Source organism: Arvicola amphibius, chromosome 1 (assembly GCF_903992535.2).
Source record: "Arvicola amphibius chromosome 1, mArvAmp1.2, whole genome shotgun sequence".
In the NCBI taxonomy this organism is placed as follows: Eukaryota; Metazoa; Chordata; class Mammalia; order Rodentia; family Cricetidae; genus Arvicola; species Arvicola amphibius.
This window is the reverse complement of record NC_052047.1, coordinates 70656420-70671674: the sequence shown is the minus strand read 5'-3', so window position 1 is coordinate 70671674 and position 15255 is coordinate 70656420. Positions and strand designations below refer to the sequence as shown.

The window sequence follows — 15255 nt, the reverse complement described above, 5'->3', positions numbered from 1 at the left end:
TTATAAGGGTACTGAGGGTTTGACCCAGGGCTTAGTGAGGCAAGCCCTCTACCTACTAAGCTACACCTCCAGCCTGCCCTTAACCTTTGGAGTGCTTGAGATTACAAGCCTGCACTACTATGCTACCTTGAAAAGTTTTGAGGAGGACAAGGACCCCACCGGAACAGAGGACTGGACCGTTAGGCACACACTTTGTGGGCCGGGGAGCAGGAAGCAGCATTTGAAGCACCCGGGCAAAGGAGCTGTAAGTGGGCAGGGCCAAGCTCCCCCGGCAAACCCACTTCCTACTTTACCGCAGCATTGTAGGAGTTCGGCAGGGCTGGGCCTCCCTTTCTGTCTGCCCCTTCACCTCCGTACAGAAAGCTCTGGCGCCCTGACCTGGGTGCTTCCAGTGGGCAGGATGGAGGACGAGGAAGGCCCTGAGTATGGGAAGGCTGACTTTGTGCTTTTGGACCAACTGACAATGGAGGACTTCATGAAGAACCTACAGCTCAGGTAGATGGGGCAGGGGTGCTGGGCTCCTTTCCCTCCTTTCCTCCCCTCTCATCCATGCAGACCTGAAGGGAGTAAGGAAGGTACACTGGTCCCATCATCAGGGCTGGGGACAGGGTCACACACGCCTAGACAATACAGGCTGAAATAATGGTGTCTCCGGGACGTAGCGGTCACCCAGAAAGCAACCAATTTTCAGAACTGGAGCTGCCCACTGGCTGTCACCACACCCTAATTGACAAGACCAGAATGGGGTGCCCCCTTGAGAACGATGGGCAAAAGCAAGGGGACCAGGAACTCTAGCGCCCTTTTCTCTGTACCTGCAGATATTTCTTCCCTGGGTCTCATGTGGGACCTGCCTCCAGCCTACTTGGGAACTTCAGAATAAAACGGGATCCATTCTAGGATCCCGAAAATTGCAGCAAGTTGATGCGATGCTCTGGGTTGTTCATGAGAAAGGTCACGGGCTACCACAGATGGGTAGAACCGATGCTGGAGCCCGCTTTTCGGCTGAGGAAGGCTAGGAGGGGTCCAGGAGCTAAAAACACGGCATGACAAATGGCCTTGTTGCAGCAGAACTTCATGCCTGCCTCCTAGGGGTTCTGCGGTGTGCTGGGAAGCTCTCTGGAGAGCACCTGAGGGCAAGGAATCTCCCTAGGCACCAAGGTGGAGGCCAAAGGCTGACTCATGGAGAGGGCTCTCCAGGAAATGAACCAAGGCTTTGTTAGCAGTCGGCCTCATTCTTGTGGAAAACAAGCTCACGACCATGCCACCTCTGCTTTGTACACCGAGCCACAGAGGACAGTGGCGGCAGGTCACACAGCTTGTAGTCCCCGAGAGTACCCATGTCACAAGTGGCAGAAAGAGGAACCCTGAGGAGGACTGCCTGGGGTTGGGCGGGTCCCACACACCGAGGGCAGATGGGACCTCAAGGAGCAAGCAGGCCGGGACTCCTGTCAAAGAACAAAATCCCAGAGAGGGACAGACAGGCTCCTTCTGGTGACTTGGTTTGTGAACAGAAGGGTGGAGAAGTCTGAAGATGGGCTGGAGAGGGGTGGTGGCCATGACTAGGGGGTAAAAAGCAAATCACCACCCTATGATTTGGGTGGGGCAGGGCGAGTCCCCTTCCGGCTCTGGTCCCGCCTAGACTCTGAGACAGGAAACAACCAAGGCCCCCTCCCTGGAAGAGTCCCCTTTTCTCAGTCTCGTTAACCTAGCTGCCCTGCAGGAGCCACTTGGGGCCAGCCCTGATGCTTGAGAAAGACCAGGGTTCTTTCATAAGTCAGTCCCCTTTGTGGAATGGATAAGTCCCTGATTCCTGGAGCCTGAGCATCCTGCAGATAGCAGTGTGGACCACTCTGCACAGTGCTAAGGACTGCTCTGGGTGACTCAGTTTACTCAGGATAGCACCAGGGTGTCTTAAGTCAATGAGGCCCCTCTTTTCTCCTCTCTATGATCTTTTCTGGGAGGGGCTGCTGACTGCTTGAGGCCTCCCACGTGGGTGTGAATGCTGAGGCCTTGCTCTGCTGTACCTAGGTTTGAGAAGGGCCGTATCTATACCTACATCGGTGAGGTGCTGGTATCCGTGAACCCCTACCAGGAGCTGCCACTGTATGGACCAGAGGCCATTGCCAAGTACCAGGGCCGTGAGCTCTACGAGCGGCCACCCCATCTTTACGCTGTGGCCAATGCTGCCTACAAGGCAATGAAGCGTAGATCCAGGGACACCTGCATCGTCATCTCAGGTACCTGTGCCTGTGAACCGGATGCCAGAGTCATGCCTCACTAATAAATGAGGGGGGTGGTGCTTCTACCTGTAAGGATGGGTGATGCGATGTAGCTGATGCTCATTCCCTCTCTTCTTGGCAGGGGAGAGTGGGGCAGGGAAGACAGAAGCCAGCAAGCATATCATGCAATACATCGCTGCTGTCACCAACCCAAGCCAGAGGGCTGAGGTGGAGAGGTGAGCACTTAGGGGTCCCAGCAGGGCTGAGGCTTCTTGGCTAGGGGAAGGGCCTTGGGCTAGGAAGCAAAAAATGAAAGGCAAAGGCTCAAGCCAACATCTATCAGGAAGGCTCCAGGTTGCTCCCCATACCCTAAAGCCACACCGAGCACTTTTCAGATGAAAGGACTGAGACCAAGACAAGGTGTGCACACTGCCAGCTGGGGAGGAGGTGGCATCAACAGGTCTCAGAGCAGGAATGGGAACATCTTGTGGAGCCTACCAAAGCCTGGAGAAATTGACAGCCTGGTGAGGAGGGCCAGGCAGGCATCTGAGTTCCAGTTGCCTTATCCAGGATATGGGCTGGAAGCCCAACCCTCTACTCTGCATTCAGGACCTGCAGAAGTACCCGGGTCTTAACCTATCTCTTCCAGTGGTAATGTTGTGGTGGGGGGTTGCAGGACACCTGGAAGAATATCAGTCTCCCAGCAGGTGACCATCATTGCTACCTAACTGTAGCTAAAGGTCTGCTGCAAGAGATGGGACCCAGGGGTGGCCACAAGAAACAGTACATGGCATTGGCTGAGCACTTGTCCTAGGCTCAGAGCTGCACGGACAATGTGTGCGACACAAACAAGCTGAACAAGAGCACTTCCAGTTCTCAGAAGGAAGCTGACAGTTTTGCACAGCGCAGGGAACACTCTGAACACGGTGGACCACTCGCTCCTCAGCCAGCTCAGCTTCCTGGCCCATCCTGAGCCGCTGTGATTATTCTCTAGACAGGGATCTTTGCACTGAGCCCCTAGTGCCTCTGTCCACAGGGTAAAGGATGTGCTACTGAAGTCCACCTGTGTGCTGGAAGCCTTTGGCAATGCCCGAACCAACCGCAACCACAACTCTAGCCGCTTCGGCAAGTACATGGACATCAACTTCGACTTCAAGGGGGATCCTGTTGGAGGACACATCCACAGCTATCTGCTGGAGAAGGTGGGCGAGTGGGCCAAGGTGACCCTTCCCTGACGCGAAGGTCCCAGGGGCTGGGATCATACATGGGGAAAGCAGAGCCCCTAGTGGCCCTTCTCCGGGCCTCAGTGTCCCTATGTCACAGCATCCCTACTCCTGGGCTGCTTCCCACCTGGTAATACACAGAGGGGGTCCTTGGTGCGGACCCACTCCCGGATTGGAATCCAACTACCCCTCTTGCCTCAGTCTAGGGTCCTCAAGCAGCATGTGGGTGAGAGGAACTTCCACGCCTTCTACCAGGTGAGTCTGTGAGTGGAGAGGGGATGAGCGCAAACCAGCAAACAAAAGGAGAGGCAGGGAAGGGCAGTAGGCTGGACCTGTCTTCCTTCCCTTCCTCACTGCCCCCAACTTCCCCTCTCTGCCCAACACTAACCATCCCCCAACCACTGTCTTTATTCCCCTTACCTCTATCCCAAAGATCATACTTCACCCCAGACACCAAAGGGTGGGAGATCCTTGAGAATGGAGTTGTCTCCAATATCTGAGACTTAGAGACTCTAAGTGCCCTGGGACACAGACAGTTTTTTCTAAGGGTTCAGTATCTGAGTCATTCTGTTTCTTTTGGGGGATGGGGTTGGTAGAGGAGGGTCCTTGAAACTCAGTGCCTAACTAAAGGACCTATGTGCCTTCCAGTTGCTTAGGGGAAGTGACGACCAAGAGCTGCAAGGACTGCATCTGGAGAGGAATCCTGCTGTGTATAATTTCACACGCCAGGGAGCTGGGCTCAGCATGGGTGTGCACAATGTGAGGGCAAGGGGTACGGGTCTCAGTCAGACTTAGGGAGTAGACAGCAATTGGCTTAGGCCAGAGGGTGTGAGCCATTCAAGTAAGTGGGAAAGAAAATCATGTGGGATCTCCTCCTGCTTATGTGTTGCTTTATTGGTTGATGAATAAAGCTACTTCGGTCTATGACAGGGCAGGGTAAAGCCGGGTGGGAAATCTGAACAGAAGTATAGAAAAGAATAGGCAGAGTCAGAGACGCGCCGAAGGAGAAAGATGCCCAACCGCCGGAACCTTACCGGTAAACCACGAGCCTCGTGGTAAAATATAAAATAACAGAAATAGGTCAGTTTAAGATGTAAGAGTTAGTTAATAAAAAGCCTGAGCTAATAGGCCGAGCAGTGTTTTTAATTAATATAGTTTCTGTATAATTATTTTGTGTCTGGATGGCCAGGAAACGAACAAGCAGCCCCTGCCTACAAGAAAATAGTTCAGGGAGGAGACAGGATACAGGATGAGTACATATGGATGGAGGAATAGGGATTCATGGAGAAGAAGAGGGGGTGAGCAGATGCTCTGAGATAGAGGAACTGAGGTCTAATAAGGGCAGGGGTCCTGGGCCCATGTTACCTGGGTGGTAAACACCTTCTCCCGTAGGCCTTGGATAGTGATGAGAAGAGCCACCAAGCCGTGATAGAGGCTATGAGGATCATTGGCTTCAGTCCTGAGGAGGTGGAGTCCATCCATCGGATCCTAGCTGCCATACTGCACCTGGTGAGCTTGGCCTGGAAACCGGGAGGGCAGCATCTCCCCCTGGGAACCTCCACAGGGAGGGATTGGATTTAGTGGGGGATATTCCCGCGGAGTCATTGGGCTGCCCTTTGCCCCTGCTGAGTCTGAGTGGGCGGTGCATAGTAGGGTCTGATACAGAGTGGGGAGCCTCCGCTCTTTGACAGTGGAGCCTTGACTCTCACGCCTCTGGCACTGTGGCCCGTAGCTGTTCCTCACACCTCTTGACGTCGGTTCTTTTGAGAGGCCTCAGTTGCAGGTTTTGGACCTCTGCTGTGTCCGTGGCTCACAGTGGTCAGTTGACAGCGCTGGCTGGGTGAAAGCTGTGTTCTCCCACGCCCACATCCTCTGTCTCTGTCTGTCTCCATCTGCCCTCTGTCCTCTCCACCTGAAGGCAGCCAGCTTGCTCATGATTCCTTCGTCACCAGGGAAACATCGAGTTTGTGGAGACGGAGGAAAATGGGCCGGAGAAAGGAGGCCTGGCAGTGGCGGAGGAGGCCCTGGTGGACTATGTGGCCAAACTAACAGCCACACCCAGGGATCTTGTTCTTCGAACCTTGCTGGCTCGTACAGTGGCTTCCGGAGGCCGAGAACTCATAGAGAAAGGCCATACTGCGGCAGAGGCCAGCTATGCCCGGGACGCCTGTGCCAAGGTACTCAGCTCTTCTCAGAGCAGCTGGAGGGAGAAACCATGGGGCCTTGATGGGGATGGTGGGCTGGTCACACAGAAAACACGTCCTACTCCAGGCAGTGTACCAGCGGTTGTTTGAGTGGGTTGTGGACAGAATAAATGGCATCATGGAACCCCGGGGCCGTGACCCTCGGCGTGACGGCAAGGACACAGTCATTGGTGTGCTGGACATCTATGGCTTTGAGGTCTTCCCTGTCAACAGGTAGGCAACCCAGACAACCGCAACTGTACATTTGACCCTGTAACCATTGTGGCCACCGTAATCCAGAAACTTTGGTTGGGCCAGGAGGAAGGAATGTTTAGATTCTCCTGCTGACCCTTGAGTCTAAGCTTGCCTTGCCTCTACCCCCAGCCCAGTTATGGTAACCTGATGGCAGGCAAAATTTGGGGGCTCCCTTCTCTTGATGGTGGCTCCCAAGTCCATTCTGGGACATGGGGGTGGAGTAGGATGAAGAGCTCATACCTCACAGTGCAGAGCTGTTAGGAGACAGGCAGCTGTTCATCGCTACCTAACCCCCACGGAGCGAGAGCCCCTCTGAAGGTCCCACCCCACCCCCAGCTTTGAGCAGTTCTGCATCAACTATTGCAACGAGAAGCTCCAGCAGCTCTTCATCCAGCTTATCCTGAAGCAAGAGCAAGAGGAGTATGAGCGCGAGGGCATCGCCTGGCAGAGCGTGAGCACAGCAGCAGGGCTGGCGGGGGCGGCGGGGGCGGGGGCGACGGCAGTAGGGGCAGGGGAGCAGGGGTGGTGGCGTCGGGGGCGGGGGAGGGGAGGGGGCTGGTAGCTATCAGGTAGGAGCATGCGTTAGGAGCCTCAAGAGACCTGGAGGGCAACAAGCAGGCCCTGAGCAAGGGGAGGCTGGTCAGTGTCGGGAGTTTTTCTAGAGCTTCCCTTCTGGTGTCCTCCACTCCAGATTGAATACTTCAACAACGCCACCATCGTGGAACTAGTCGAGCGGCCCCACCGAGGCATCCTGGCCGTGCTAGACGAGGCCTGCAGCACAGCAGGCCCGATCACTGACCGCATCTTCCTGCAGACCCTGGACACACATCACCGCCACCACCCGCACTATTCTAGCCGCCAGGTGCGCTAGCTGTCCCCGTGCAGTGACAGCACCGAGGGTGGGGATGCGTAGAGAGGTGTTACGATGCTCAAACTAGCCTGATGCTACTGTCATAGTTACCTCTGTCCAGCAAAGGTGCCTGTGGGATTGTCCCCTCACATAGACTTCAAAGCTGCCCCCATTGCCCATGTCTTACCATTGCCTGTACCACAGCTTTGCCCTACAGATAAAACCATGGAGTTTGGCCGAGACTTCCGGATCAAACACTATGCAGGGGATGTCACGTGAGTAGGACCTTCAGTCCCAAGAAGCATACACAAAGTTTTGGGTCCTACCCCAGCTGTACGCATCTAGACGCTCCTTTGAAATACCCAGGTCAAACTGGGCATGGTGGCATACACTTTCAATCCTAGCACTTAGAAGGCAGAGGCAGGCAGCTATCTGTGAGTTCAAGGTCATTCCACTCTACATAGTGACTTCCAGGTCAGCCAGGGCTACACAATAGGAAAACCCTCTCAAAAAACAAAAAACAAAAACCCAAAAACCTAACAACAAAATACCCATTCTAGAGCCCTACCTTACCCCCGTTATGTGAAAGAGCTCTAGGTTGGAAGGTGGTCTCTAGAAATCAAGAATCTTGCATTTCTTTTTTTCTTTTTCTTCTTTGTCTCCCTTTCCCTTTTCTTCCTTATTTCCTTTCTATCTTTTTCTTTTTGTTCTGGAGATCAGATTTGGGATCTTTGTGCACATGGTAGGCAAGCACTGTTCCAGTGAGTACCTCCCCAACCCTTACGTGGTCTATAAAGGTTGTCACTACTGGCCTAGAACCTGTGGCTCTCCTCCATCAGCCTTCCAATTGTTGGGATTGTGCGTATGTACCCCCATGTCCTGGCTAATACCTTGCGCTTATAATTAGCCCCAGGTGGGGGCTCACTTAAGTCCCCAGATACCTGTCCTAACTTGCTTTCTATTGCTGTGATAAGGGCCACGACCAAAAGGGACTTGGGGAGGAAAAGGTTTATTTCAGAAACATAATCCAATTATAGTTCCTCATTGAGGGAAGCAGGGGCAGGAACTCAAGGCAGGAACTGAAGCAGAGGCCCTGGAGAAGTGATGCTTGCTGGCTTGCTTTCCTTGGCTCTCTCAGCCTGCTTTCTTACACAACCCAGGACCACCTTCCTAGGGATAGTTCTGCTCACACTGGTCTGGGCTCTCTCATATGGATCAAGAAAATGTCCCAGGGCTGGAGAGATGGCTCAGTGCTTAGGGGCACTGGTTACTCTTCTAGAGAACTTTGGTTTGATACCCAGCACCTACATAACAGCTTACAACTCTCTGTAACTACAGTCCTAGGGATCTGATGCCTTCTTCTGGTCTCCATGGGCACCAAAGACACAAGTCATGAACTGAAATAAATTCAGGCAAAACACCCATACACATAAAACAAAAATAAATGAATAAACCTATAAAAATATACATTAAAACATGTCCTCCAGACTTACCTACAGCCCAGTCTGATGGAAGCATCTCCCAGTCAAGATTCCCACTTCTCAGATGTCTCTAGCTTGTGTCAATTTGACAAACTAACTAGCATCACACTTCTGAGCTTCAAAGTCTAGGTTTACTTTCTGGGCTTGTCATTATGACTGATAATTTACCTCTCATTCCTCTCTGAAGTGGATTTGAGATGACTCAGAGAAGTGCAGTATTTGATGGAAGCTTCCCAAGGAGAGGAAATTGATGATCACACCTGTTACAGTAATCCACGCCTGTGTCTTCATCAGTGCTATAAGCAGAGCCAATATTTATCAGTTAACTTTCCTGTGGTCCAAGAACCAAAATTTATTCTGAGGTTCTATGTCACAAGGCCGGAGCTATTCGTCATGACTGTAATTACTGGTGTTCATAGAAACCCAGTAGACCTGGCTCAAGTGTTTAGTGCACCCCGAGAAGCAGAGCAATGAGGTAGTGTTTCCAAAGTCACCCAGTGTACTCAAGGAAAAGCTAGGGTTTGGTGCTGGGATGTTTGACTTTAGTCCTGGGACCTCCGCCACTGAGTCCTTTTCCAGGAGGGAAGCTTATCCTAAGGAGAATAGGTGTAGGGGACAAAAGAGAATGCAGACCCAAGGGAGACTAGGAAGCAGAGGGTAGCAGCTGGAAGATACTAACCCAGGAAATTAGATAGGTGCCAGAAGGTGGCTCTCTAGGTAGCCTGTCTGCTGGGCCCTTGATCCACTCACCCACTCTTGTCTTGGTCAGGTACTCTGTGGAGGGCTTCATTGACAAGAATAGAGATTCCCTTTTCCAGGACTTCAAACGGCTGCTGTACAATAGGTAAGTGGGGCTTTTGCCAGGCCAGGCTGGGGGCCAGGGGACTCTGAGGTCTAATCCCTACTTAATTCATAGATGGGCTGAGGTTTAAAAACAAAACTATGTAGTTTGGAGCCATCCTAGGTCACGCGGGCTATGCCTTGCCAGGGCATCTGGGAAAACACGGCTTGTGTCTACAGTGCAGATCCCACCTTGCGGGCCATGTGGCCAGATGGGCAACAGGACATTACAGAAGTAACCAAGCGCCCCCTGACAGCTGGCACACTTTTTAAGAACTCCATGGTGGCCCTAGTGGAGAACTTGGCTTCCAAGGTATTGCCTTTCACGTCCTTCTCTGTGTCCTGGGTACACATTTCGGAGGGGCGGGCATTCTTATTCTATCTGCTGGAGCCCCGCTTGCCCCACTAGGGACCAGATCTGCAGTAGAGGTTAGAGATGGGACTCAGAGGTCAGACTTGTACAACCACTGAACACAGGGCAGGCTTTGAAAGCAGTACACCCCTAGCCTACTGCCTCCTGGGTAAGAGGGTCTGGAAGTCACAGAGACAGAAAATCGGCACTAGCTTTCTTGGGGAGCTTCAGACCAAAAGTCAGAGGAGCAACTGTGGGGAGGGTATGGAAGGGTGTGTTAACAGAACATCCAGAAATGGTAGCCTCTCTGGGGCGAAGGGAGAAGGCAGGGGTAGAAGAGCTTCTTTCTCCTTCCCGGACTGGAACCTAGCTCTGGGCTCTGGTTGGTGAGGCTCTAGGTCCCTTGTTCTGCTGTGATTTCCCTTGTCCCAGCTCTGCTAATCCAGCTCTTTGGGGCCTGAGAAGCCCTGTCTTCTCGGGGCAGGACACACGGAAATCAGGAGCTTAGGCCCCTAAGTGTCCTCTGTCTCTACAGGAGCCCTTCTATGTGCGTTGCATCAAGCCCAATGAAGACAAGGTGGCTGGGCGGCTCGATGAAGCCCACTGTCGCCACCAGGTTGCATACCTGGGGCTCCTGGAGAATGTGAGGGTTCGCAGGGCTGGCTTTGCTTCCCGCCAGCCCTACCCTCGATTCCTACTCAGGTACGGGCTCCCACACCCACCACAACATGGGTGATGACTCCATGTGGAATCTGGCGGGTAGAAAGAGAGGAACCCTAAATGATGTCTTAAATGACAATGCAAGTTGGAGCCAGTGTACCTCTGGCCCCAAGGCACCGAAATGTCAGTGAGAAAGTGTGGGGAAGATGTTTGTGAACATGTGTGTATGTGCAAGGACATATGTGGGGACACATGTAATAGGTATGGGAAGAAATTGGTGGTGAGGGCAATGCCAAGGTCATAACTGTCCCAGAAGCATACTGTCAAGGTTTCAGTCCCGTGGATTCCTGGTATCCCTACATTCTTCCCAGGGCTGGTCGCGCGGGGGGCGGGGGATCGATGTGTACTGCCTGACAACAATGCCCACCTTCCTGTTCTGTGGTGGCAGGTACAAGATGACCTGCGAGTACACGTGGCCCAACCACCTGCTGGGCTCCGATAAGGAGGCCGTGAATGCCCTGCTGGAGCAGCATGGGCTGCAAGGGGATGTGGCCTTTGGCCACAGCAAGCTCTTCATCCGATCCCCAAGGACGCTGGTCACTCTGGAGCAAAGTCGAGCTCGCCTCATCCCCATCATTGTGTTATTGCTGCAGAAGGTGCAAGGAGGGGTGCCGGTTGGACAACCCTCTTTGGGGGGAGATGGGTGTCCACAGAGAGCTGCAGACTATGCCTTGCCCATTGCACTCTTGATGGTGTTCCTGATATTTTGAAGTCATGCGTGGGTCCGTGGCTGCCTTCCTCATCGAGGTTCAATCTGAGTTCTGATGGTCACATTCCAGGGATGTCCCTCTGTCTCTGGGAGCCGTGGAGAAAACACATCCGTCTCCTGTCTCCTCTCTCCCACACAGGCTTTCTGCCTAGGGAGCCAACAGGGGCCAGCTTACAAGGTCTGGTACAGAAGAGCTGCTCTTTCCTGAGAGCCCGCAGAGCCTTAAGCAGGGCTTGTCTGCCCTCAAGGGCCACATGCCTACCCAAGAACAAGCCTCCAGATGGAATTGGCTCCAAAGAGCAGGCGGCATGGTCAGCCTTCTTGGAGACAAGCCAGGGGTGCTCAGGAAAGACTAAAGGCCATCTTAGAGTAGGACATTAGTGCCTTGCTTGGGAATGACCCCATGTTCTATCCCATATGCCCATATCCCATCTAGGCGTGGCGTGGCACCCTGGCTAGGTGGCGCTGCCGGCGGCTAAGGGCCATCTACACTATCATGCGCTGGTTCCGGAGGCACAAGGTGCGTGCTCACCTGATTGAACTGCAGCGGCGGTTCCAGGCTGCACGGAAGCCCCCACTCTACGGCCGTGACCTTGTATGGCCACCACCTCCTGCTGTGTTGCAGCCCTTCCAGGACACTTGCCACGTTCTCTTCAGCAGGTACAATCTCAGCCTTCCATATGATTTCCCAGTCAGTCGATGTCCTCCGAATCCTTGAGCCTGACTGGGAGACCGAGCCCCATCCCCTGAATAAGCAGGAAGATAGGGTTGAGTAGTATTAACTGGCCTTCGAGGTACCATGACTGCTCTGGTCCAGTGCTATGGCCTTCACAGGGGAAGCCAGTTAGGGGGGCTGGGAAATGGGGACTCTATGTTGGTATGGACCTGGAAGTCTGAGTAGTTCTCCTGAAGGAGAACACAAAGCAAGTGTCAGGCTGAATGGCTGTGGGTTTGGAGGTTGTCTCCTAAGGACACACATTGTGTACAAAAGGTCAAGGCCAGAAAGATAGGCGGGGATGGGGACTCAAAGGGCAGTCAACATCAGATGAAGAAATGGTTCTTTGGGGGAGGAGCTGGAGAAGCCATGAATAAATAGGTGTCTTCTGATCCTTGTCCTCTTCAAGGTGGCGGGCACGGCAGTTAGTGAAGAACATTCCTCCTTCAGACATGACCCAGATCAAGGCCAAGGTGGCCGCGATGGGGGCCTTGCAAGGATTGCGCCAGGATTGGGGCTGCCAGCGGGCCTGGGCCCGAGACTACCTGTCCTCTGTGAGTATCCTCCGGTCCAGGGCAATGAGTGCTCAGAACTGAACTAACACTGGCATGGGTCTTACCAGCTATTCTGTCCATCCTGGTGTTGCCTGGCCTGTTGAGCCCTCTTCTTGGCCCTGCTCCAAAGGTTCTTGCTTGAGGTTTTGGGATTTTTCAACCATACCCAATCCTGGATTCTGTTGAGCAACCCCTGTCCCCTGAGAGTCCTGTGTTCTCAGGTAGAGCTTCCCTTCATATTCTCAGTTACAGTACACAAGCACACACGTGTGCATACGTACACATTCTCTCACATGTCACATTTACCAATATTCCTGTTGCCATGGCTCCCTTTACCTTCTCCTGGCTATTGTCAGTTTGCCATCTCCCTAGCTTGCCTTCTGTTGCTGTGATAAACACTGTGGCCAAAAACAACCTGGGGAGAAAAGGGTTCATTTCAGTGCATAGAGTATAGTCAATCATCCAGGGAAGCCCAGGCAGAGACTCAGGGCAGGAACTGATGCAGAAACCACAGGGAGTGCTGCCAACTGGCCCACTCTCCTTGTCTTGCTCAACCATCATTTAGGTAGCCCGGGCCCACCTGCCTAGGGACACCACCCACAGTGGGCGGGCCCTCTTGCATCAATAGGCAATCAAGAAAATATCATGTAGGCACTTCTCAGGTGTGTCAAGTTGGCAACTAACATTAGCTATAACACCATCCCTGGGCCTGGTCTCCAGAGTACTTCTGTGTGGTTGGGTGAGACATGCAACCCATTCATGCCTTCTGGAGACTTTCTCTAGAACTTCCACATAAAATCCAGTCCAGCCAGGCTAGTTTGCAGGAAGAGGAGGCCATTCAACTGTCAAAACAGGGAAGTTCTGTGCCCTCCGCTCTCAAAGAACCCATGTGCTCAGCTGCGGAAGTACAGGACCTTGGCTAAGATTCACCAAGGTGGAGAAGGATAGTTGTGGTATTTTGCTGAGAGTTTCTGTCAGTCAAGCATGATTCCAGACCCCATCCCAAGCACCCTCTTTCCATCATTTGTCCTCAGGACACTGACAACCCCACAGCTTCTCATCTGTTTGCTGAGCAACTAAAAGGTCTTCGGGAGAAGGATGGTTTTGGGTCCGTGCTTTTTTCCAGTCACGTGCGCAAGGTTGGTACTTGGATGGAGGTCATGGGGCACAAAGATGAGAGACACTCAGGGGAGACCTGAGACAGCCCCAGCCAGTTCTAGTGGCTTCTGATACCCAAGAAAGCGTCATCCTCAGTCAGTCAGTGAGGAAAGGACATAGAGAGGGAGGAAGTTGGGGTTGCTGGGCCTGGAGAAGAATGGGCAGTACCAGCTTGGGCCCAGCCAGTTCCTCTGCAGGTGAATCGCTTCCGCAAGAGCCGGGACCGGGCCCTCCTGCTCACAGATCGGCATCTCTACAAACTGGAGCCTGGCCGACAGTACCGGGTGATGCGGGCTGTGCCCCTGGATGCGGTGAGCATGGTAGACATTCTCCACCACCTGTAGAGTGTCAGTGAGGACCCTGGCCTGGGAGCCTTACCTCATCTTCTCCATTGTCTATCTGTCCAGGTCACCCTCACTCAACGGATGGTAGCACTCCTCTGAAAACCCTCTAGTAACTTTCTTTCTCAAGTACCTCGATGCCCCTACCTCATGCTTTCACGCTCTAGCCAAGTCAAACAGCCCCTCTCTCTGCCTTTGCTGTCTTAGAGAATCTCCTGCCTGTGTAGATCTGAGCCCTCACCATAACTTTCAGTCACCTCCTCTGGGACACTGTCCCTTCCTCTGCCTGGTGCTATGGCTACTTGGTTCTTTGCATGCCAGCTTCATTCCCAAGAATTTTCTTTCTCATAGGACAAGGAGCAGCCTGAGACAGGGATGGGGCTATGTTACCTCTGTCTCTCCCACCCCTGGTGACTCCATTGCTATGAGAGCCAAAGGACCAGTGGTATCACGGCTATCTGTGTGATACAGTAGCTGTATCCTATTGCACGATGGCATGCCGGTCTTCCCCTCTGTCAGCAGAGACCAGAGAGGGGAGGCAGGGATGACAGAGGGTGGCTGGACACTGGAGTGGACACTCTGCCAAAAAAGCCCCCCCCCAAGTGGGGCTCAGAGAAGTCTTGTTAGAAGGAAGTGGTTTGCTTGATGTGACTCTGACCCCAAGCTGTCTGCTCAGGTGACAGGGTTGAGTGTGACCAGTGGACGAGACCAGCTGGTGGTGGTACACGCCCAAGGCTATGATGACCTTGTAGTGTGTCTACACCGTTCCCAGCCACCACTCGACAACCGTATTGGGGAGCTGGTCGGCATGCTGGCTGCACACTGCCAAGGGTGAGTCTGGGGTCCTTTTGGGAAGTGGGCATACAGAGTTCTGCCACCCTGACCCTCTCCTCTTCCTGCTGCAGGGAGGGGCGAACCCTGGAGGTCCGTGTTTCTGACTGTATCCCACTGAGTCAACGTGGTGCCCGGCGCCTCATCTCTGTGGAGCCAAGGCCAGATCAGCCTGAGCCAGATTTCAAATGTAGCCGCGGTGCCTTTACCCTCCTCTGGCCAAGCCACTGAGCCAGCCCAAGCCAGTCTAGCTTGGTTTCCACACAGTTCTAAAAACACCCGGCCTTGCCTTGGCCACACCAAAGGCCAGGACTTGTCCACCCCTGCCTGGAACATCACACAATAAAGATGCTATATTTGTGTCTAATGTGGCTGCTGCTGCCTTGGCTAGTGTTTACCCAGCATTCCCTGCTCATCCACTGCAGGCCTACATAAATTGAAGCAGAAGGCCTGAAGACCCAGTCTGGAGTGTGTGAGAAGACCCCAGATGTAAGAGCACCAACCCACGGCCAGGCTACATTCAGAGCCCATGGTTGGAGGGAAGTGTTCTCCATAAACGTGCTTCCCTGGACACCCAAGGCAGCTCTCATGGTCTGCCTGCCTCTGCCTCCTAAGTGCTGGACTTAAAGGTGTGCATCACCACTCCCAACAGAAGATTTTATCTTTAAAATTATGTGTATGTGTATATTGGTGTGTCCCTATGAATAAAGGTCATCTTATTTTTTTCCTAAATAAGTAGGTTTCTTTCTTCTCTTTTAAAAATGTTTGTGTGTGTTTATGTGTCTGCCTGGTGTCTCTGGAGGCCAGAAGAGGGTGTCAAACCC

The 15255-nt window shown here is 53.1% G+C and overlaps 1 protein-coding gene across 5 annotated transcripts; it reads left to right on the top strand.

Moving 5' to 3' along the window:
* Nucleotides 1-312: 312 nt before the first annotated feature.
* On the top strand, nt 313-14798 carry Myo1g (myosin IG). 5 transcript variants are annotated; one of them, XM_038328570.1, is made up of 22 exons: nt 313-495; nt 2029-2237; nt 2362-2455; nt 3256-3421; nt 3644-3697; nt 4091-4201; nt 4835-4951; nt 5395-5619; nt 5714-5859; nt 6217-6331; nt 6572-6742; nt 6935-7005; nt 8981-9055; nt 9232-9364; nt 9939-10105; nt 10512-10719; nt 11269-11492; nt 11957-12101; nt 13136-13240; nt 13457-13570; nt 14277-14431; nt 14506-14798. In XM_038328570.1, the coding sequence occupies exons 1-22, from the start codon at nt 401-403 to the stop codon at nt 14660-14662; spliced, it is 3057 nt and encodes a 1018-aa protein (XP_038184498.1). In that variant the 5' UTR covers nt 313-400; the 3' UTR covers nt 14663-14798. The 5 variants fall into 5 exon arrangements, with proteins under 5 accessions (XP_038184498.1, XP_038184532.1, XP_038184506.1 ...); XM_038328578.1 differs by lacking the exons at nt 313-495; nt 2029-2237 and having other exon boundaries at nt 2370-2455; nt 3649-3697; XM_038328586.1 differs by lacking the exons at nt 313-495; nt 2029-2237 and having other exon boundaries at nt 2370-2455; nt 4091-4190.
* The last annotated feature ends 457 nt before the right edge of the window (nt 14799-15255 follow it).

Coding starts and splice junctions, on each gene's coding strand:
- Myo1g (XM_038328570.1), top strand. CDS start 401: ATGGAGGACGAGGAAGGCCCTGAGTATGGGAAGGCTGACTTTGTGCTT. Junction 496..2,028: donor ATGAAGAACCTACAGCTCAG/GTAGATGGGGCA, acceptor TGCTGTACCTAG/GTTTGAGAAGGGCCGTATCT. Junction 9,365..9,938: donor TGGAGAACTTGGCTTCCAAG/GTATTGCCTTTC, acceptor CTGTCTCTACAG/GAGCCCTTCTATGTGCGTTG.